The sequence below is a fragment of the Jaculus jaculus genome, chromosome 13 (assembly GCF_020740685.1).
Source record: "Jaculus jaculus isolate mJacJac1 chromosome 13, mJacJac1.mat.Y.cur, whole genome shotgun sequence".
Classification (NCBI taxonomy): Eukaryota; Metazoa; Chordata; class Mammalia; order Rodentia; family Dipodidae; genus Jaculus; species Jaculus jaculus.
Genome location: NC_059114.1, coordinates 68561038 through 68584700, shown reverse-complemented (window position 1 = coordinate 68584700; position 23663 = coordinate 68561038). Strand labels below are relative to the sequence as shown.

At 42.1% G+C, this 23663-nt stretch overlaps 2 protein-coding genes across 3 annotated transcripts in view; both read right to left on the bottom strand.

The window, feature by feature from the left end:
* Fyb1 (FYN binding protein 1) overlaps positions 1-23663 on the bottom strand; it is a 168720-nt gene that overhangs the window by 42518 nt on the left and 102539 nt on the right. For both annotated transcript variants that reach the window (XM_004652587.3, XM_045132650.1), the window contains exons 3-6: positions 16941-17097; positions 2571-2617; positions 720-739; positions 254-288 (exon numbers count right to left, since the gene is read on the bottom strand). In XM_004652587.3, the coding sequence (XP_004652644.2) occupies positions 254-288; positions 720-739; positions 2571-2617; positions 16941-17097 (259 nt within the window). The remainder of the gene's footprint in view (positions 1-253; positions 289-719; positions 740-2570; positions 2618-16940; positions 17098-23663) is intronic.
* LOC101603653 (tRNA methyltransferase 10 homolog B-like) lies at positions 18490-19494 on the bottom strand. The gene has a single exon (XM_012947512.2). The coding sequence runs from the start codon at positions 19469-19471 to the stop codon at positions 18521-18523; it is 951 nt and encodes a 316-aa protein (XP_012802966.2). The 5' UTR covers positions 19472-19494; the 3' UTR covers positions 18490-18520.

The window sequence follows — 23663 nt, the reverse complement described above, 5'->3', positions numbered from 1 at the left end:
TGTCTGTGGCCTCTCGAATAGTCTGCAGATCTCTGGCCTATCACAAGACAGCCTGTCAGGAGAGTCTGTAGAATCCTTAGAGAAACAAACCAACTTGGGTTCTTTGTGTTGAAGTTAGGTGTCATCGTCACATGCCAATCACTCAGGGAACAAAGCATTTCCTTCCCGGGGCTGTTGTGCATCCCTGCTCCCTACTTACAGAACATCACACTCAGCTCAGAAGAAAGCGTATAGTAACAAAGATAATGCATACATGTCTTCATATGTTTCTCCTTCACTCTCTTGTTCCTGTCAAGACAACATAGATAATCATTAGCCTGCATCAATCTCAAAATGTTACATACCCATATTTCACTGACTAAGAAGTCTACACAACAAACACTGGTGAGTTTATATAACTTAAGCATGTGCTTGGCTGGTTTGCAATCTTCTGTTTTGTCTCGTGAGGCAGATGTGGAAAAGAAGCACGCGTGGCCTCATGCTCTGTGTTGCGCTGTCGTTTAGATGGGAGGCTAGACATGGTCTCAACGCTGCGTTACTGTGAGCCAGTGTACTGCCTGGGGTGGGGTGTCTCAAGCACTTCGGCTGGAGTAAGATCATAAGTGGAAATCCACTGATATGACTTGTGAAGCTTTTGATTTATCTGGTTGATACCAGAAAGAGGTGAAGCAGAACAATTGTTAAATAGCAATATAAAGTAAGAAACAAAAATATCTGACCTCCTCCAGATTTCCAGGACCTAAGGGATTGAAAAAAAGAATAAATTTAATACATTGTAATTACAAACTACTTTAATGTGTGATCACTGAGTATGATATTTGAAACAGTTCATAATCTAACAAAACTTATGCTGTACTAAAGATATAGAAACACAAAATAGGAAATATACCTATATTTTAGCTATAGAATTATTTTATTAATTTTTATAAAGTATTACAAAGACAAAAATATAATTAATGCACCTTTTATTCATCTCTACAAGGAACACTATGTTTCATTCTGTGGAACCAAGTATAATTTAAAAACTACAAGAAGGGGGCTAGAGAGATGGCTTGGCAGTTAAGTCCTGCAAGCCCAGTTTGATTCCCCAGCACAAGGGGGCACAAGTGTCTGAAGTTCTTTTGCAGTGGCTGGAGGTCCTGTCATTCCCATTCACTCTCTGCCTCATTCTCTCTCTCTCTCTCAAATAAATAAATACACAAACTAAAAAAAAAAAAAAAAAAGCAGGCTGGAGATGGCTTAGTGGTTAAGGCGCTCACCTGTGAAGTCTAAGAACCCAGGTTCAATTTTCCAGTACCCACATAAATCAGATGCATAAGGTGGTGCATGCATGCATCTGGAGTTCATTTGCAGTGGCTGGAGGCAAAATTAATGCATTTCATACTATGAACTTTTCCTTGTGCTCAAATAAGGACAGCATGGGCTAAATTAGTAGACAATGGAGAGAGTGGCAGAGGTTTTAAGTTGACATGACAATATCTAGACTATAAAGGAATGTGTGTAGGTCAGAAAATACAAAGAGTTAGCAAGTGCAAGGAGATGGGATGATATGGGAAGTAACACGAGTGAGAATCACAAAGTCACATAAACAAATGAAATATTCTAACATATATTATTTATTTAAGAGAGAGAGAGATAGAGAGAGAGAGAGATAGAGAGAGAGACAGAGACAGAGAGAGAGAGAAGGAGAGGGAAGGAAAGAGGCAGATAGAGAGAAAGAAGCAGATAGAAAGAGAATGGACATGCCAGGGCCTCTAGCTGCTGCAAATGAGCTCCAGAATCAATCATGTACCCTTTGAGCATGGGTCTTAGGGAATTGAACCTGGGTCCTTTGGTTTTGCAGTCAAGTGCCTTACATGCTAAGCCATCACTCCAGCCCAAGAAGCATCTTTTCTGAAGAGCATTCATTCTTTCCCTAGTCTGTCAAAGTGAGTATCCCACAGCCTATTGCCAGCCACTCCCCTGCTGGGTTTGTTTCTCAGAGAAGGTTCTCAAAAACCATACAAGATGAACACAGAAACGGCAGGGCAGTATTTATTTATGGTACACCAAGCAGGGCAAGTGAAATGTGCATCTGTGTCATGAGAACTATGCTCCCTCTCAGAGGCATCACGTTCATCTTAGGAAGTTATCATGGTGACAAACGTAATTCACACACATCTCCATATATTTCTTCTTTACTGGTATGTGTCCCTTTCATTTATGTGCATCACTGCAGCTCATGACAACAGATTAAAAGTACACACAGTGGTAAGGATGGGCCAAATAAACACTTTATGCTGAGTTATCATAGGAAGAATAACCTTTAACATACTATGTAGGTACATTACACATGTGCATACATACAACAACATGAGAAAAGTATGTGGAAACACAAATACACATTAAATACTTGGTTAGGATATTTGTCTATTTTGTGTGAGAGAAAGAAAGAAGCAAGGCAGAATTCAAGGAGATAATTAAACAGGAGAGAAGCCTTGCATGGATCAACTATGCTAGTCACTCATTAATGCAAGTTAGAGAACAATTAATTCAAATTTATGTGGCTTAAATAAACAAATGCCCCTTACCATCAGAGTGCATGAAACCATCTTGATTGTCTTCATTTATAGTGTTTCTGAAAGCAAGAAGAAATAGATGCTCACCTTAAATAAAAAGGGAAAAAGTAAACCAGGTGTGGTGGCGCACACCTTTAATCCCAGCACTGGGGAAGCAGTGGTAGGAGGATTGCTGTGAGTTCAAGGCCACCCTGAGACTACATAGTGAATTCCAGGTCAGCCTGAGTTAGAGTGAGACTCTGCCTCGAAAAAAACCAAACAACAATAACAAAACACAACAAACAACTAAATAAAAATAAAAAGTAAATATTTTTTTGTTCATTTTATTTATTTATTTATTTGAGAGTGACAGACAGAGAGAAAGACAGATAGAGGGAGAGAGAGAGAATGGGCGCGCCAGGGCTTCCAGCCTCTGCAAACGAACTCCAGACACGTGCGCCCCCTTGTGCATCTGGCTAACGTGGGACCTGGGGAACCCAGCCTCGAACTGGGGCCCTTAGACTTCACAGGCAAGCGCTTAACCGCTAAGCCATCTCTCCAGCCCGAAATAAAAAGTAAATAAAGCATACCCTCTTAGGTTTCAACACCTCTGCAGTACAGCCATCCTCACCTTCTCCTGACCTCGGTTCTCCACCCCTGTGTTTTCAGCTCCTTCTGTCTTCTCGGCAGCCCCATCCCTCCAGCTCGCCCCTCTCTCCATGTGCCCGCATGTTAGTAATGCTCTTCTCCCTTCTTCACTCCCTATCCCTAAAGCTCTCATTCTTTGTTTTCTCCCTCGGCCCAACTTACTGTCACCCATCACAAAACCAATGACAATCTTACACATGACCAGGAGATACTTGTCTTTCTTTTTTCTCTTCTTTATTTTTTTTAGTATCTATTTTTATTTATTTGAGAGAGAGAAAGACGGAGAGAGAGAGGAAGGGAGAGAATAAGTACAGCTGAGCCTTCAGTCACTACAAACCAACTCCAGATGCGTGTGCCACCTTGTGCATCTATCTGGTTTACATGGGTCCTGGAGAATTGACCCTGGGTCCTTTGGCTTTGCAGGCAAGTGCCTTAACTGCTAAGCCATCTCTCTAGCTCTAATTTTTATTTTTATTTTATTTTATTTTGTTTTAGAGAGAGAGAAGGAGAGAGAGAGAGAGAATTGGTGTACCAGTACCTCAGTCACTACAACAGAACTCCAGATACTTGTGCCACCTCATGGGCATGTGTGACACCCACGCTTGCTTCACCTTTGTGTGTCTGGCTTACGTGGGACCTGGAGAGTGGAACATAGGTCCTTAGCCTTCGCAGACAAGTGCCCTAACTGCTAAGTCATCTCCCCAGCCCCTCGTTGTCTTTCTTATACCCAAGCTAGGAACAGTTGTCTTCACTCACTGTCTGTGCTTCCTCTCCTTCTCCTCTTCCTGATTTCCTCATTGACTATCTCCTGCCTTCTACTGCCACTTCTATTGAAAACCTTAATTATTCAATCCATTGGATGCCTCCCAACCAAAATCTTATTTCAGTGCTTTGTAATTCTTGACAGTAATGGCCATTTTGCCCTTCTTGAAATGTCTTTTTTTCCATAAGAAATATCTCCTGCTTTACTTATTGTGTTTATTGGCCATAATTTCCTTTGCTTCTCTTGTAAGTAATGTTTTTTTTTTTGTCTTTGTGTTCTAGTGTTGGCTTTCTTTTGTTCCCATTTGACATTTATCCCTGAATAGTTTTTTTTTTTTTTGGTTTTTCAAGCCCTGAATAGTTTTATATATTCTCACAGCTCCATGTTGTAACTTAACTTTGGCGACGTTCACATTGAAATCTCTATCCCATGTCTTCCCTCTCAGTTTCAGACACATTTGAGTATACCTCAGTTGTTTCATATATGAATGGTGTATGAGTGTGTGTTAACTTGGATGTCCCTCAGACAGTTCTACATTGTCACCGCAGAAACTGCCTTACGTGGTATCTGGAGAATCGAACCTTGGTCCTTAGGCTTCAGAGGCAAACACTTCAACCACTAAGACACCTCTCCAGCCCTCTCCTCCAGCTTTTGCTAAGCAATTTTTAAACATACACACACAAAATCATGTGACTCTCAGGCTCAATACTCAAATGCCTTGAAAAATTAAGAATGTTACTTGAGCCCAAGAGATATTGGTTATAAAACTAACCCTATGTGAGCTGTGTGCTGGAAATACCTTCTTATCACTTTGTCTACAAAAAGGGGTCAGTGGGTACATTTGTGGCTTAGGAAGAATCAATCTTCCTTCCTTCCTTCCTTCCTTCCTTCCTTCCTTCCTTCCTTCCTTCCTTTCTTTCTTTCTTTCTTTCTTTCTTTCTTTCTTTCTTTCTTTCTTTCTTTCTTTGACCGAGAAAGAGGAAGAGAGAGAGAGAGATAGAGAGAAAGAGAGAGAGAGAATGAGAATAGGCACTCCAGGGCTTCCAGCCACTGCTAGTGTGTCCCCTTATGCATCTGGCTAACATGGGTCCTGGGGAATTGAACCTGGGTCCTTTGGCTTTGCAGGCAAATGCCTTAACCACCAAGCCATCCCTCTAGCCCTCATTTTTAAATTTTTAAAATATTTTATTTATTTATTTGAGAGAAGCAGATAGAGAGAGAATGGGCACACTAGGGTTTCCAATCACTGCAAATGAGCTCAATCTGCACATGACACTTTATGCATCTGGCTTACAAGGGTACTGAAGAATTGAACCTGGGTTCTTAGACTTTACAGGCAAGCACCTTAACTACTAAGCCATGTCTCCAGCCCCAAGACTTTTTATTTTAATTGAAATTTTGTTATGGTTTTCATTTTCTCCTTTTGGTGATGTAAATTGATATAAGAAAATCCACTAGCAAGGCATGAAGGTGCACACCTTTAATCCCAGCACCTGGGAGGCAGAGGTAGGAGGATTTCAGTGAATTTGAGGCCATGCTGAGATTACATAATGAATTCCACATCAGCCTGAGCTAGAGTGAGACCCTACCTCAAAAGTAAAACAAAAAAGAGAAAAAGAAAACATGGCTTAGCAGTTATGGTGTTTGCCTGCAAAGCCAAAGGATTCAGGTTCGACTCCCCAGGACCCATGTTAGCCAGATGCACAAGGGGGCGCACACATCTGGAGTTTGTTTGCAATGGCTGGAAGCCCTGGTGCGCCCATACTCTCTCTCTTTCCCTCTTTCTCTGTCAAATAAAAAAAAAAAATTAAAAAAAGAAAACAGAGCCAGGTGTGGTGGCACACGCCTTTAATCCCAGCACTCAGGAGGCAGAAGTAGGAGGATTGCTAAGAGTTCGAGGCCACCCTGAGACTACATAGTTAATTCCAGGTCAGCCTGGACCAGAGTGAGACCCTACCTCGAAAAACCAAAAAAAAAAAAAAAAAAAAAGAAAATCAGGCACATTGTGTATACAAACCTTATTGTCTGTCTGTCCTGCCCCACAAAGAGCATATGTCAGTACTCCCATGGGGCTTGTGCATCTGGTTTACATGGGTCCTGGGGAATCAAACCTAGGTCCTTTGGCTTTGCAGGCAAGTGCCTTAACTGCTAAGCCATCTCTCTAGCCCCTTAAACCTAATTATTAAACACAACAGTTTTTTTTGTTTTTAATTTTTTTTTTTTGGTTTTGTCTACACCATCATTTCTGTGCTTTATTGTGAACCTTCCAAGGACTAGACTCATTAAATGAACCATGTTCAATAAGCTCATTAACTTGAACTTTACCCTTAACTAAGCAGAAAACTAGTCACATTTTAATTGTTAAAAGGTAGCATTCTTCCCAGGTTCAATTCCCCAGGAACCATGTAAAGCAGATACACCGGGTGGCATGTGTGTCTGGAGTTTGCAGTGGCTGGAATCCCTGGCATGCCCAGTCTTTTTCTCTATCTCTATCTGTCCTATTCTTTATCTCTCTCTTTCAAATAAAATAAAAAAATCTGAAAAACAAAGCAATAACTAAAAATAGAGGCACGTAGAAGTTGAAATCATTGTTTCATTTTTATTTTTGAGAGAGACAGAGAGAGAGAGAGAAAATGGGTGCGCCAGCACCTTTCAGCCACTGTGAATGACTCCAGATATGCGCGTGCTACACCTTGTGTGCACGTGTGGCATTGCTTGCTTGTATCACTGCATCTGGCTACGTGGGACCTGGAGATTCAAGCATGCATTCTTAGGCTTCACATGCAAGCGCTTAACCGCTAAGCCATCTCTCCAGCCCTGGAAATCCAAGTTTTAATAAACTCCTGAACCTACTGGGGGGGGGGGGGGGCATCTATTCAAACTACCACACATGGGTAGTGGGGACTTGAACCCATGTCGGCAGACTTTGCAAGCAAGTACCTTTAACTACTGAGCCATCTCTCAAGGCCCTATTTATTTATTTATTTATTTATTTATTTATTTTTTCCCTTTGAAGGAAGCAATAATCTAATTCACACACACACACACACACACCAAAACAAAACAAAACAAAACAAAACAAAATACATGCTTTTGTTCCATGCCTTCCCTTATTGGAAACAAACCCAGTGGCTTTTCTCTGGAGCTCTCCTTTCTATACTCAACATATGAGGAATTTTAAAACTCTGAGTTGCTTCAGCCAAAGATTTCCGAGTGGAATTAGGTAAGAACATCTGGCAGTGGTCAACTGATACAGTAAGTCTCAACTGCTTGAACATTTTAATTTATGATGGTACATTCTTACACCCAACTATCCCTTACACTAACTGAGTGACTTCAGGGAGTGAAGTATTTGGCCTTCCCTTTGCTAACAACCTTAGTCTCTTCCCACTGTTTATTACCTCTCATTACTTCACTCTTCCTGTCTCATTACTATTAACAACCATGAACTTGGTTTTGTGTACTCAAACTATCAACCATTGGTTCAGTTTTCAACTGAAGGATTAATTAACTTGTTCAGATTATAATTCATTTAAAATGCTACTGAGAAGTGTGTTATGGTAGATGTTGATTTGAATTTATTAATTAGGATTAGCACGGTCTTTTGATTGATTTCACTTCAAATGTGTTGAATAAAATAGGAGAGGATGCAACACACTATAATCTGACCACTAGGTGGGGAAACAATACAATTTAAAGTACATATGAATTTTGGTTTTGACTGCTTAATTTTCAAAGCTAGTCGCCTCCGACCTTTCGTGGTTAGAAGATAACCTGACTTGAACGCTATGATTACAAGACACTTCTGGGAACAACTTCGGAAGTCAGCGAACAGGCTGCACAGGACCAAGGCTCCTATTTCTTAAAGCCCCTTCTTTGATTCCAGTCACAGACCCCAAGCTTCACACCCTGTTGCTCACGCAGTTTGGTGGGGGATCCAAACCTCCCTAGATGGAAACTGCTCTAGGCTTTGTTCCAGAAATTCTTCCCCCTCCATCCACCATCCTCTCCTCTTCCCAAGCCTTTCTCAGTAATCCTGTACTCATGCTGCATAGTTCCATCTCAAAAAACTGAATGAATAACTAAAATGAATTTTAAAAATTCTTTGGGTCTCACTTGTCTCACCAGCCGCTGCCCCATGCCTGCATGCCTTTTTCCCTCAAAAAGAGGGTCTGTGGGCTCTGCTTTGATTGATCCTCTTAAAGCTGATTCTCTCTGACATGCACACTCCAACCTCCTGACGGTTTTGCTTCCATTGCCCTCTAAAGTCCCTTCCTGTTATTTTTGTTTTGTTTTGTTTTGTTTTTCCAGGTTGGGTCTCTCTGTAGCCCAGGCTGACCTGGAATTCTCTCAGTAGTCTCAGAGTGGCCTCGAACTCATGGCGATTCTCCTACCTGTGACTCCCGAGTGCTGGGATTAAAGGTATGTGCCACCATACCTGGCCTGTATGAAATTTTTTTTTTGTTTTTTTTTTTTTCAAGGTAGGGTCTCACTCTAGCCCAGGCTGACCTGGAATTCACTATGTAGTCTCAGAGTGGCCTCAAACTCATGGAGATCTTCCTACCTGTGCCTCCCGAGTGCTGGGATTAAAGGTGTACACTACCACGCCCAGCCTTCCTTCTCTGTTTTTTTTTTAATGTTTTAAATTTTATTTTTAAAAATTCATACCTAGCCAGGTGTGGTGGCACATGCCTTTAATCCCAGCACTCGCGAGGCAGAGGTAGGAGGATCGCTGTGAGTTCAAGGCCACCCTGAGACTACATAGTGAATTCCAGCTCAGCCTGGGCCAGAGTGAGACCCTACCTTGAAAAACCAAAAATGAAAAAAAAAAAGTTCAAGCTTGCTAGTCACAGAGAAACTGGCTTTCAAGGGACTTGCCCACTGCCTCCTCTCCAGCGATTCCTACCTTTGCCTCCCAGGACATTTACTTTACCTGTTTTCTCTTTTTAAAATATTTTGAGTGATTGAATGATTGATTGATTTGATAGAGAAAGAGGGAGAGAGAGAGAGAATGGGTGTGTCAGGGCCTCTAGCCACCGCAAACAAACTCCAGACATGTGTGCCTCCGGCTAACATGGGTCCTGGGGAGTCAAACCAGGGTCCTTTGGCTGTGCAGGCAAACGCCTTAACCACTCAGCCATTTTTCTAGCTCTGTTTTACCTTTTATTTTATTTGCTCCAGACCATCTAGAGTTGGAGTGTCCCTTGAATTTTGTCTTTTATGTTTGCCCTCCCTCCTTCCCTCTCTCCCTCCTTCCCTCCCTTCCTTCTTTCCTTGATATCTTAGCCAGTCTCATTTTAGATCTCTAGTTTCCTCCTCCATTCTTCTACCTGGGCTTTAAGAATACCTGAGACTTAACATAGCCATGACCTCCTGTCTTCCTCACCCTTCACTCCAAACTGCTCACTGCAGCCGCCCTATTTCAGTTAAAGAAAGCGTCATCCTTATAGTTTCTTCTCAGGTCCAAAACCTCAGAGTCATGTGTAATCATCCAAATTCTGCTGTATCTCCTTTCAAATTCCACCCACAGAACTGGAGAGATGACTCAGTGCTTAAGGCACCTGCCTGCAAAGCCTAACGACCCTGGTTCATTTTCCCAGTACCCATGTAAATCCAGGTGCACAAAGAGATGCATGCATCTAGAGTTCACTTACGGTGGCTGGAGGCCCTGGTATGCCCATTCTCCCTATCTGTCTCTCTTCTCTCTCTGCTTGCTTGCAAATAAATAAATTAAAAATGTGTTTAAAAAAAATCCATCCAGGGTTGGAGTGATGGCTTAGTGTTTAAGGTACTTGCCTGCAAAACCTAAGAACCCAGATTTGATTTCCCCAGTACCCACATAAGCCACATGCACAAGGTGACATTCATCTGAATTTCATTTGCAGTGGCTTGAGGCCCTGATGGGCCCATTCTCTCCTTCTCTCTCTTTCTGTCTTTCTCTATCTACCACTTTCTCTCTCTAAAATAAATAAATCAATAAAATACTTTTATTTTTATTTATTTATTAGAGAGAGAGAGAGAGAGAGGATGGGTGCTCCAGAGCTTCTAGCCACTGCAAACGAACTCCAGATGCATGTGCCACTATGAGCATCTGGCTTATGTGGGACCTGGAGAATTGAACCTGGGTCCCTAGGCTTTGCAGGCATGCACCTTAATTGCTAAGTCATCTCTCCAGCCCCAATAAAATATTTTTTAAAAATCCATAAAAAAAAAATCCATCCAGAGCCCAGACACGTCTTACCACCTCTGCTGCTCCCGTCCTGCTGAGCATCACATCTTGCGTGCATTTCTGCAGCTTCTAACTGGATCTGCTGCTTCAACATTTGCTCACCTACCATCTCCTCACAGCCTGCTAGGGTGATGTTCTTTGGAGTGTAAGTCAGACAAGTCCCTGCTGCACCTCAGCTCTTCAAGAGTTCTTATTTTCCACCGTCAAGAGCCACAGAGCCCTACATGTGTTGCCACTTCTCCAATTGCTCCTTCCCTGCTCTTTTTAGTCCAGTGCCAGGGACCTTGTCCCTAGTCTATGACCTGCTATTGACCTCTGTTGTTCTCTCTGTCTTTTTTTTTAAGTTTAATTTTTTAAAAAGTTTTAGTTATTTATTTGGGAGCAACAGACATACACAGAGAAAAAGAGGCGGGGGGGGGACAGAGAGAGAGAGAAAATGGGCACGCTAGGGCCTGCAGCCACTGCAAACGAAATCCAGATGCATGTGACACCTTGTGCATCTGGCTTATGTGGGTCCTGGGGAATTGAGCCTTGAACTAGGGTCCTTAGTCTTCACAGACAAGCACTTAACTGCTAAGCCATCTCTCCACCCCCCTCTCTCTGTCTTTAAAAAAATATTTTATTCATTTATTTATTTGAGAGAGAAAGGAACATATATATATATACACATACACATATATATGGAGAGAGAGAGAGAATGGGTGCTCCAGGGCCTCCAGCCCTGCAGACGAATTCCAGACACATGCGCCACCTCATGCATCTGGCTTATGTAGGTACTGGGAAGTCGAACCTGTGTCCTTAGACTTTGCAGGCAAGTACCTTAACCTAAGCCATCTCTCCAGCTCTGTTCTCGCTGTCATAAACAGTTCTTCACCTTCTGCCTAATGCCTGATGCCACCATTTCCTTGAGTCTTTGCTACCTCGTTGCTCTGTTTAAAGTTGCAACATGCTGTCACCAACACTAGCTCCTGCACCACCATCAAACACCGCTCTCCGACATTTGATGCGTCCTAAGTACTATAGTATCTTTTTACCTCTTTATAGTCCTTGCTCCTTTTGTCTCTTGCCCCAGCTTTGTAAAGGCAGGGTCTTTGTTTTGTACACTGATGTTTGCTTAAGTTCACTTACAAAAACACAAAGGAGTGAGTGACTCAAATATTTGTGAAATAAGTACTAAAAAGAAAACCCACCACCGGCATGGTGGTGCAGGCCTTTAATCCCAGCACCTGGGAAGCAGAAAATCGCCATGAGTTCAAGGCCACCCTGAGACTCATAAGTAAATTCCAGGTCAGCCTGAGCTAGAGTGAGACTCTATCTTGAAAAAACAAAACAACACAAAACAAAACAACAACAAAAACAACCTATAGCTTTGACTTGAAAGTGGACTTTGATTAGAGAGGGAAGACACATTTGCAGGCCCTGGCAGCAGCACTTGGGAAGCACAGAGGTTTTAAAGGGTGATGGTGAGAGCAGAAGTATGTTGCTACCTGCATCTTCCACTTCTCTACCCACAGACCAACCCATAAACTTCCCCTGCATGTGAAAGACAAGCTTTTGGGCTTGAATGTAAAGACCGATGCTGCTTTCATTTCCTCTGTATTTAGCTGGCTTCCCCTTCCTGGGGAAATTTTCTAATCTAGCTATTTCTTCATTGTGGTGTTTACTCCAGTTTACTGATGGGAGCTTGAACATAGTTGATGCTTTCTCTCTTTCATTTTTAAATCTCATTTCTTTGCCTGCACGGATGTGTGTATGCACGTGCCATGGCATGCGAGTGGATGTCAGAAGACAACGCCAAGGGGTCTGTGTTCTAGGGACAAACCCTAACCCTAACCTTTAACCACTGGGCCATCTCCCCAGCTCCCTCTTGATAAAAAACAATTAGGGGGCTGGAGAGACTGCTCAGTGGTTAAGGCACTTGTCTGCAAAACCTGATGACCAGGGTTTGGCTCCCCAGTACCCGTGTAAAGCTGGATGCACAAAGTGGTACATGCCTCTGGAGTTTGTTTGCAGTGCCCATGATCTCTCTCCTTCTTTCTCTTTCTCTCTGTACCTCTGTGCTTGCAAATAAATAAAATAAATAAAATATTTTTAAAAAAGAGGGCTGGAGAGATGGCTTAGTGGTGAAGTGCTTGCCTGAAAAGCCAAAGGACCCAAGTTCAATTCTCCAGGACCCATGTAAGCAAAATGCACAAGGGGTGAACACATCTGGAGTTTGTTTGCAGCAGCTGGAGGCCCTGGTGCACCCATTCTCTCTCTCTCTACCTGCCTATTTATCTTCCTCATAAATAAATAAATAAATAAATAAATAAATAAATAAATAAACACACACTTTCAAAAAGTGGTCTGGGGCTGGAGAGATGGCTTAGTGGCTAAGGCAGTTGCTCACAAATCCAAAGGACCAAGGTTAAATTCCTCAGTACCCACGTATGCCAGATGCACATGGTGTTGAATGTGTCTGGGGTTTGTCTGCAGTGGCTAGAGGTCTTGGCATACCCATACTCTCTCTTTCTCTCTCCCCAATCCCTCTCTGTCTGTAGTCAATAAATAAATTTTAAAAAGAAAAATATTAGCCTACAGATCCTTAGCTTTCACTTTTTCTTTTCTCTCCTCAATGACTACCATCCATGCCAAGCATACCTTATCTCAACCATACAGTATATAAGACCCTTGCTTCTTTCTGTCCTCCCCTCCCCCAAGATGCACTTGGTAAAGCTGGAAAGTCTTGGATGAATCACACATTAAGAGCATCATTATAGGGCTGGAGAGATGGCTTAGTGGCTAAGTGCTTGCCTGTGAAGCCTAAGGACCCTGGTTCGAGGCTCGATTCTCCAGGACCCATGTTAGCCAGATGCACAAGGGGGCGCACGAGTCTGGAGTTCATTTGCAGTGGCTGGAAGCCCTGGCATGCCCATTCTCTCTCTCTGCCTCTTTCTCTCTCTGTCACTCTCAAATAAATAAATTAAAAAAAAAAAGAAAAGAAAAAGAAAAAGAAATGAGGTAAAGTTCATTACAACAGGTGGGTTTTGCTAAACTCTGATGAAAACAGTATTGGAAGAGGCTGAGCTTGGCTGCCTATCAAGACCTTGCTAACTTTACCTACTTTGTAAGAATTCCTCACAAAGCTGGGACACATAACCAGCATCCTGTGCAAGTAATGGCCTGGGTTCCAGGACTGCTTTTAAAATCCTTCCTTCTGGGCTGGAGAGATGGCTTAGCGGCTAAGGCACTTGCCTGCAAAGCTGAAGGATCCAGATTCAATTCTCCAGGTTCTATGTAAGCCAGCAGTGCAAGGTGGTGCATGCATCTGGAATTGATTTGCAGTGGCTGGAGGCCCTGGTGTGCCTACTCTCTCTCTTTCAAATAAATAAATAAATAAATAAACATAACATCCTTCCTTCCTATTATAATTTATTTTCCCACCTTATCATGATAGATTCTAGGAATTAGGTTGCAGAGGAGAGTCAACACCATACAGTTAGATTTGCCAAGTTCTAAAAGAATGTGCTGCCAAACTCTTGGCCCAGGACTCAGATGTGGAGCTCAGTTTCTGTGAATTTCTACACACTGACAGGAAGAGTTGCCTAAGCGATAAGAGCATTCTGCTGTGCTTGGACTGTGAGAATACTTCCGTGTGTGTGTGTGTGTGTGTGTGTGTGTGTGTGTGTGTGTATGATATTTTACTTATTTATTTGAGAGAGAGAGAGAGAGAGGGAGAGAGGGAGAGAATGGGTGCACCTGGGACTCCTAGTCCATGTAACCAAACTCCATACGCATGCGCTACCTTGTGAATCTGGCTTTATGTGGGTACAGAGGAATCGAACCTAAGTTCCTTGGCTTTGCAGGCAGGCACCTTAACCACTAAGCAATCTCTCCAGTCCACACAGTTGCTTTCCTTTTAGGCTTCTGATGTGGTAGTCAAAAGGACCACAGAGCCTATACGACAAGTTCCGGTGGAGAACTCAGACACTGTCTCTAGTGGGTACCTGTGGGAATCAGCATGAGATGTGCACTGAGTTTTCATAGCTGTGCCCTCTGGGGCTGCCCAGGTCTGCTGGGAGAGCTTGCATGCCTGTGCCGGGACATACTGTCTGCTGCCCGTCCCTTCTGCTTATTGATTGTAGTGGGTCTCAGCCATTAGTGCTAGTGGACACTGAGACCTGAGACAAGTGTGGCCACTCACACAAATGTGCTTTCAGTCCCTGCTCTGAACTGTAATTACAAAACACGTAAGGAAAGCTCTGCATGTGACAATGGTTTCTGCAGAGTTTCTAGTGTGCGGATTATGACAATAGGCTAGCTATCTGGGATGGGAACTGAAGTTAAACCCAAACTATACTAACTCTGCAGGGAAGTGGCTTGTCTGTGAGATAGGAGTATAGGTAGAGCAATTTCCTTGTTTCTTTTTATTATTATTATTATTTAGGCAAGCCCAATAGACTGGCCTTTTTTTATGAGAGGGAGAGAGAGAATTGGTGTATCAGGACTTCCAGCCATGACAATTGAGCTCCAGATGCATATGCCACCTTGTGTACATGTGCAACATTATGCGTTTGTGTCACTGTGTGTCTGGGTTACATGGGACCTGGAGAGTAGAACATGAGTCTTTAGGCTTGTCAGGCAAGCGCCTTAACGGCTAAGCCATCTCTCCAGCCCATCTTCTTTGGTTTTTAATTATTTGTGGGTGCATATGGGTGAATGTGCCAAAGCTTCTTACCACTACACATGAATGCCAGACACTTGCACCATGTCGTGTATTCAGCTGATGCTGGGACTTGAACTTGGGCTGGCAGGCTTTGTAAACAAGTGCCTTTAACCACTGAGCCATGTTCCCAGCCCCCATAGAGCAATTTTCTAGAAAAGGAAAGTAAATATCTAGCAAGGAAAATGTCTGTTATCATTAAAATATATATTTCAGAACCAGGTGTGATGGCACATGCCTTTAATCCCAGCACTTGGGAGGCAGAGGTAGGAGGATCACTGTGAGTTCAAGACCACTCTGAGACTCCATAGTGAATTCCAGGTCAGCCTGGGCTAGGAAAAATGTATGTATGTATGTATGTATGTATGTATGTATGTATGTATGTATGTATGTATTTTCAGGGCTGAAGAGATGGCTTAGCAGTTAAGGCACTTGCCTGCAAAGCCTAAGAGTGCATGTTTGAATCTCCAGGTCCCATTTATCCAGATGCACAATGATACAAGTGCACAATGTCACACAAGGGGTGCACGCATCTGGAGTTTGTTCATAGTGGCCGAAAGGCCCTGGCATGCCCATTCTCTCTCTGCCTCTCTCTCTCTCTCTCAAAAAAAGAAAATGTATTTTAAACATTTCATTTTATTGCAATCTTCTATTTTTTCCTCAACTAGTTATTTTGGTAAGTCATGAATAAAAGCCTAGGTATAGCAAATCACAGAGGTCAAAATTATAGATAGTACCATCCAAGAAAATTTAAACAAGGATACACTTAAATAAAAGCTTCTTAGAGCTGGGCATGGTGGCACATGCTTTTATTCCCAGCACTCAGGAGGCAGAGATAGGATGCTCTCAGTGAGATCGAGGCCACCCTGGGACTACATAGTGAATTCCAGGTCAGCCTAGGCTAGAGTGAAATCCTACCTTGAAAAAAAAAAAGCTTCTTAGATTTTTTGTAGTACTGACATCTTAAGGTCAAGAGTAAATGTGTATTTTTTATTCACTGAATGCTGTTTAGCATGTGGCTTAAGGCAGACTTCTAAAAAAAGTCTTATTTATTGGCTGGAGAGATTGCTTAGTGGTTAAGGAACTTGCCTGCAAAGCCTAAGGACCCAGGTTCAATTCTCCAGGTCCCACACAAGCTGGATGCACATGGTGGCACATACATCTGGAGTTTGTTTGCAGTGGATAGAGGCCCTGGTGTACCCATTCTCTTTCTCTCTTTGTATCTCTCACTCACTCTCTCTGTCTCTGATAAATAAATAAAAATAATTTTTAAAAATTTATCTTACTTATTTATTTGAGAGAGAGACAGAGAGAGAGGCAGGTAGATAAAGAGAGAGAGAATGGGCACATCAGGGTCTCTAGCCAGTGCAACTGAACTCCAAACATATGCACCACCTTGTGCATACAGGAGTATTGGGGAATTGAACCTGGGTCCTTAGGCTTTGCAGGCAAGTGCCTTAACCTGCTGAGCCATCTCTCCAGTCCAAGGCAGACTTTTAATTTGAAGGCAGAGTAACTGGTTTAAGTTTCTATTCTAGACTAGCATGTGCTCATGGAGAAGTTTCCCTTCTGAAGTTCTGTTTTCTCATCCATGAAAAGATAATAAAACTACCAACTCAATAAGGTTATAGAGATTGCAACGTTTAGCACATCACAAGTAGTCAGTAAAATATGGTGATGAGGAAAGTAGGGGTTGTGGTGGCAGCAATGGAGGTGACAATGATCATTGTGGTGGTAGGTAGGAATGGTGACTGTAATGGTGGTGATGGTGAAAGTGGAGATGATGCTGGTATGCTCAAGAACATTTCCCAGCCTTTCAAGTCAGTGGGAATCTTCAAGTGAACTGGTATGAGAAATTGCAACGTGAAACAGATATACACAAGGGCTCCTCAGACCTAGACAGGAATGGGAGCATCACATCTACCTTCTTACTTAGCCCTTATGCCAACTGCCCACCAAGGTATGCTAGAGTTTTGCCATGGATCCCTGGGCACTCAGGCATGCAGAGCTCGAAGATCTCTGGCAAGTCACTGAACACATGGGAGAGTATCTTTTGCTTACCGCAGGTCGAGAGAGGGTTTAATGTTTCTGGGCGGCAGGCTTGGGGCTGGAGACTGTGTTGGGTGAGATGCTGGCAGCGGTGGCTGGCTGACTGGATGGGATGGTGGAGGTGGTGGCAGGGCAGTTGCTGAGTAAGGTGTCTGGCCTTTGCTGGTACCTAAGAAGCAGAGTAAATAACGTGGCAAATGAACGTCAATCTTAAAAGCACAAGCACGAGCCATTCATGTGTACAGTAGTAAGACTCTTGAATATAAGAATTTATGCTAAGAAAAAAAATTCTTTCTCTCTCAAATTAATAACTTAAAAAAACAACAAAGCCTGGCATGGTGGCACACGCCTTTAATCCCAGCACTTGGGAGGTAGAGGTGGGAGGACTGCCGTGAATTCGAAGCCACCCTGAGATCACATAGTTAGTTCCTGGTCAGCCTGGGGTAGGGCAACACCTTATTTCGAAAAACCAACCAAGCAACCAAATAAACTGTATTCCTAATGTTATACTATAAAAGAAGAACTATTTTTATTTCAACAATAAAGGAGCATGGGTATGTAATACTTGGCTTTTATTACTATGATTTTATAAATATTCATTGCTGAACCAAATAATTATAGAATCCTTCATTTACATTTCCTTTTTCTCATTCAATTTACTGCTTTCAGGATTTAAGAGTTGCCATGTGTTGGGGCTGGAGAGGTGGCTTAGTGGTTAAGCGCTTGCCTGTGAAGCCTAAGGACCCCAGTTCGAGGCTCAATTCCCCAGGACCCACGTAAGCACAAGGTGGTGCATGCATCGGGAGTTTGTTTGCAGTGGTTAGAGGCCCTGGTGTGCCCATTCTCTCTCTCTCTCTTTCTCTGCCACTTTCTCTGTCTGTTGCTCTCAAATAAATAAATAAAACTAAACAAAAAAGAGTTGCTTCACCTTATCATTTGCAGAGGTTCTGCTTTGGAATTTTTCCTTCCCAGAACTTCCCATGGTTTCCAAGTGTGCCTTTTCCACTTTTTTTTTCTATAAAATCACACCTGTCAGATAATTTATCAGTTTCAGCATATTGTCTCTTCATTTGCTGTAATATGACCATGTTGCTTTTAGATTCTGCAGCAAAGCACCCCCACCCCCACCCCCACCCCCCGAACCTCTCTGCCAGCACCATGGCTCCAATGCACTAAGAGAACAAACACACCATGATGAAGAAAGAGTGGGGAACGAGAGTGCATGGGAGTGAATCCCAGCTTCACCACAGACCTTCTGTGTGACTTGATTCAGTCACTTTCTGGTTTCATGATGGAGATGGTAAGTGTCATAGGGTTGAGTGGGGACTTACGACCTAACATTAGAGGATAGTGCCTGACAAGATAGTAAGTACAATGTTTTTTAAATTTACTTATTTATTTATTTAGTGTAATATTTTATGTGGGCACTTCTGTGAGCCAGGCACGGTGAGTGATACAAAACTTGAGATGTTGTCCCTGTCCATATCTTACAAGGATCAAAGATGACAAGAAAGGCAAGTGTATACGCAGCCACTCTTTGTTAGTCAAGATACCTCTAGCACTTTCTCTCCCATGGTGCAATAGGCTGTCTGTCATTCCACTGAATTTCGAAGGACATATCCTTTTCCTGAAGACACTCCTTTCTTCAGTGCTTCAGGCCAGTTCTGAGTCTCAAAGTAAGTGGACAAGATATCAAACACTTGATTAATGGCCAATATTTCTGAATGATAATTCTTCTTATTCTGCTGCTTCACCATGAATTCCTGTATTGGCAAATGGGCTGTCTGGACACAGTATTCTCGAGCCTTTTGAAATGTCACCTTCTTCTGAATGCTTTCATCTACAAGTCCACCGAGGATGTATATTTTGTTTAGATCAATGTCTTCAAGAGCCTGTTCTGAGCCAGGAGTCAGGTACACAAGGGTTTCCAGAGGAAATAAATCGATGCAGTCTTCTTCTGTCATGTCTAGGAGGTAAGTAGAAAATCTGTCATTCATCCTCAAACATTCTTCATAGAGGGGACTGTCAGTAGCGAACCCAGTGAGGCAGATCCAAAAGGGCCCGATGGCTTTCTTGTTTGAACCATTCAACCTTCGGATCTGTCCAGCGAGCCTGCTCAGCTCCTTCCCTGACATGTGGTACGTTATACTCAAGTCGACACACAGTCTTGGTCCTGAGCGTTTGGGCCCCAAAAGTTTCTCTTTGGTTAAGGCTTTCAAAAACCGCTTGCTGTGCTGGGAGCAGGTGCCTGGATTTCCTACACGATTAGCTTTTCTTCTTTGTTTTTCTTGCTTTCTTTTGCTCTTCTTTGCTGCAACTATCTTTTCCCAGTGTCTCTGTTTTCTCTGGGCATTTTTCGAGCTCCATGTTGCACTGCTTGTGGCATGGGCCCTTTCCTCTTGGTGCTCCCATTCCACTTCGATGTGCAGAAGGTGGAAGCTTTCAGAGAGTCTGTCTTTGCCTCTGCCCTCTTGTGTGCCTTCTTGTCCAGACAGTCCTGGAGACGCTGTTCTTTGAACACTCCCTTCCAACGTCCAATCCATGTGCTTAGTATCTGTCCTTTCTGATCTTTTACACCTTGCTCAGTGGAGTCCACAATGTTTTATTTTTATTTATTTTTGTACTTCTTGATTTTTTGATTTTTCGAGGTAGGGCTCTAGCCTAGGCTGACCTGGAACTCGCTATGTAGTCTCAGGGAGGCCTTGAAATCATTGTGTTCCACCTTTCTCTGCCTCTCAAGTGCTGGGATTAAAGGTGTGTGTGCCACTACACCCAGCCAATGTTTTATTTTTCATTCATTAAATATTTGTTCTAACCACTAATAACATAGCAGGGTGAAATAAGACAAGAATTTCTGCTCTTAAACCTGGCATGGTGGTGCACACCTTTAATCCCAGCACTCAGGAGGCAGAGGTAGGAGGATCATCATGAGTTGAAGGCCACCCTGAGACTACATAGTGAATTCCAGGTCAGTCTGGGGCTAGAGTGAGACCCTACCTTGGAAAACCAAAAAAAAAAAAAAAAAAAAAAGAATTTCTGTTCTTATGGATTTTGGAAGATAATTAATTTAGTAGGTTAAATACACATAGACTGTCAATAAATTGTGATGAAAGGTATTGTGGAAGATGGAAAGACTATGTAATGAGTCATGACTAGAATTTTTCCAACTCTTTCTTCAGTGACATCCCCATGGTAGATTCACCTTGGACCTGGAAAGAGTGTTTTCACTAAAAATCACTAAAAATCTGGGTTTAACTCATTATTTTGTTTATTTTCTTAGCTGAAAAGGTGATGGAGAAAATGCTAATAAATCAGACTTGTGTAGCCATCACATTGTGAATGGCAGAAAGTTGAGGAAATATTTTTCTAGTACTTAGCAGAATGCTTGTAGTTCCTTCATAGTTATTATCCAACTTATCAAAATAGTCCACCTCACTGACAAATGGGTGAGAATCTGACCACATCTCTACTCCCTTTACATTTGCTTATTGATTAACACAAATGAAAATATCAACCAGCAATTAGGTGAGAGCTAAACTCACTCATTAATTGCAACCACAGACTGGCCATTAGATAGAAGAATTGGCTACATGGAGTTTTCAAGAAGGCTGTTGTATTTTTGTACCATTTGTATAATGAAGTGTGCTCTTCCTGTATACCAGCCTCATTTGTCACATGAACATATGTGGACGTCATAAGCACCCACCTTCAACTGTCAACTTTTCCTGATACTGGGCTGCTGGTCATTTATCAGCGTATCTTTGCTGGTACCTAGAAAGTTTCCTAGGTTCTACCGGTTACACGGGGATAGAATGACTTGCCTTTGTTGCGTCCCTGTTACTTTGGTGCTTTCCTTGTCCGTTATTCCTCCACTCATGTTCTGATTTCATATCTTATGCTTTAAAGTTATACATCCTGCCTAGTACCCACGAATATGGAGTTTGTGTCCCTTATCTTTCTAACTTGGGGTAATTTTAAAAACATTTTGTTTTACTTTATTTATCTGAGAGAGAGAGGGAGAGAGAGAGAGGGAGAGAGAGAAAGAGAGAGAATGGGTGCACCAGGACTTCTTGCCACTGCACATAGATACAAAACAATCTGAAGAGAGCACCTTAGTTCTTCTGGAGGTAGAATGAGACACCTTAATGCAAGTTGACTGCTTCTAAAAATCTCAATCTTATGGGCTTTATAAACACATTAAAATACAACTAATATTGAAGGTCTCAAAAATGACATTCTTTTTTTCTTGTGGAAGGAACAATACTAGATAGTGGACTGCAATGAAATAAGAGAGATAGGCAGAAAAAAATACCTTGGCAGGAAGTTTCAGAGTAATGATATTAAATAGCAAGACCTTAATCACGGAATTTCAGCCAGTTACCCTACTAGGCATCTTAGACATGTAATCTTTCTTATTCCTTCTAACAGTCATATATATTTAGTTTTCATTTGGTGTTGAAAATGATATCATACTGCAAAGTTGGTGAGAAACAGAGGTGAGGCCAAATCTATTACCATGTCGAGGCTGTTCTGCTATGGTCTCCTGTTTCTCATTGTAAGATGGAAATTATTGAAAGTTCAGATAGACATGTTAACAAATTTTTTCCAAGATCTGAATGTGACTCAATCTCTTGATTTTAACCTTTATTATTAGTGTGACTTTATAAGGATATCTCCAGTTTAATATACAGCAAAACCCTCCTCACACTTCTTGAGCCTACTTCCATCTATGTACTGCTTCATTCATCACAAGTCACTTTAAGGTCTATTTTACTGAGAACATGGTGGTGCAAGTCTATTATCCCAGCACCTGGGAGGCTGAGGCAGGAATGCTGAGTATGAGGACATCCTGGGCTACATAGAGGGACTTTATCTTTAAAAAATACCAACAAAAACCCACAAACCAAAACAAATAAAAACAAAAGGAAAGAATGAAGGAAGGAAGAAAAGAAGGAAGAAAGGTGGAACCATATCACCTGGTTCCAACCATGAACAAATTTCCATTGGTTATAAATTAAATTCTCTTTGTCTTTATTTGCCCAAGTCTCTGGGAAAATATCATTCTTCCTTGCCAACACTAAATGATGTTTTAGGTTCCTGTCAACAACCCCTTTCTTTTATCTTTTTTGGTTTTTCGAGATAGGGTTTCACTCTAGTCCAGACTGACCTGGAATTCACTATGTAATCTCAGGGTGGCCTCGAACTCATGGTGATCCTCCTACCTCTGTCCCCTGAGTGCTGGGATTAAAGGTGTGTGCTACCAAGCTCAACATCAACGACCCCTTTCTTATGCAGCCTCACCCACTGATTATTCACTTCACTTCTTCACTTGCATGAAGCGTAGAGACTTTTCTGAAGCTCGCAGCATTGTCCTGCAGTATGTTTTATCTTTCAAGATGCATTTTCCACTTAAGCATCATCTGAAGTCTTCAACTCTAAGGAAGCACAATATCCTTTCTTACCCTCATCTCCCACTGTAGAGAGTAGCTGATTTTCACTCCTCTGCTTCACAACCAAACTTACTGGAACACAAACTCTATTTACTACTTGCACATCTATGCATGGGTGGACTCATGATAGAGCAAAGAATGAAAAGGTCCAGTGTGCAGAAGCTCAGGTTTCAGTTCAGACTCTAACACTCCCATGTTATTGACATATTTTTCAAATCACTTTAGGGACCTGGAGAATTCTTCCCCAAATTTTCACTTTCTTATCTGTGAAATGGTCATATAACTCACGATATAGAACCACTTGACACTGCAAATCTTAATAAATGATCCCATCCTTTGTAGCTATAGCATACTCTATATGGTTGGTAGACTACAATCTACCTAGGCCAACTATTAAACATGTCCCTCCAATCATTTCCTTACATTATTCATCCATATCCATGGTTCTGTTAGAAAATTCTAGAATAGATGAAGAACTAAGAAGTTTAACTCTCCCTAAATCCAGCTTAACATATAGTGAAACTAACAAATGCTAATTTCACATTCTTGACTACTAAACAAGGCAGAAGCAATTTCCACCCTGAGAATCTGAATGGTTTTGTAGATGGAATATTTGTACTGAAGTCAGACTTGGATTTGACCACTAATCTCACCCAGTATTTGCTGTTAAGACTCTGCTCAATTTATTTTTCTTCTGAGGTTTCTTTTTCTTTTCCTCCCTACCCCATGCATCTGTTAAAGTGAGACTATTGACTCACAACTTCCAGAGTGGCTATGAGAATTTGGAAACATATGGGCACCTGTCCTGCACAGAGTAGGTGCCCAATGCCGCTTATGAATTGCACTCTAGGTCTGAGTCCTTCTGCATGGTCAATGGGGCAGCCTCTGAGAGCTCATTTATTTCTGTTCTTAAAAAATTTTATGGCTTGGAGAGATGGCTTAAGCTGTCAAGGCACTTGTCTGCGAAGCCTAAGGACTCAGGTTCAATTCCCCAGGACTCACATAAGCCAGATGTACAAGGTGGTGCATATGTCTTGAGTTCATTTGCAGCCACTGGAGGCCCTGGCACACCCATTCTTTCTCTCTTTCTCTATCTGCCTCTCTTTCTCAAATAAGTAAATAAATAAAATAAAATAATTTTTAAAACCCTTAAAATTATATTTGTTTATTTATTTGCAAGCAGAGAGAGAAGACAGACAGAGACAAAGGGACTCCAGATGCGTGTGCCACTTTGTGCATCTGGTTTTATGTGGCTACTGGGGAATCAATTTCAGGTTGTTAGGGT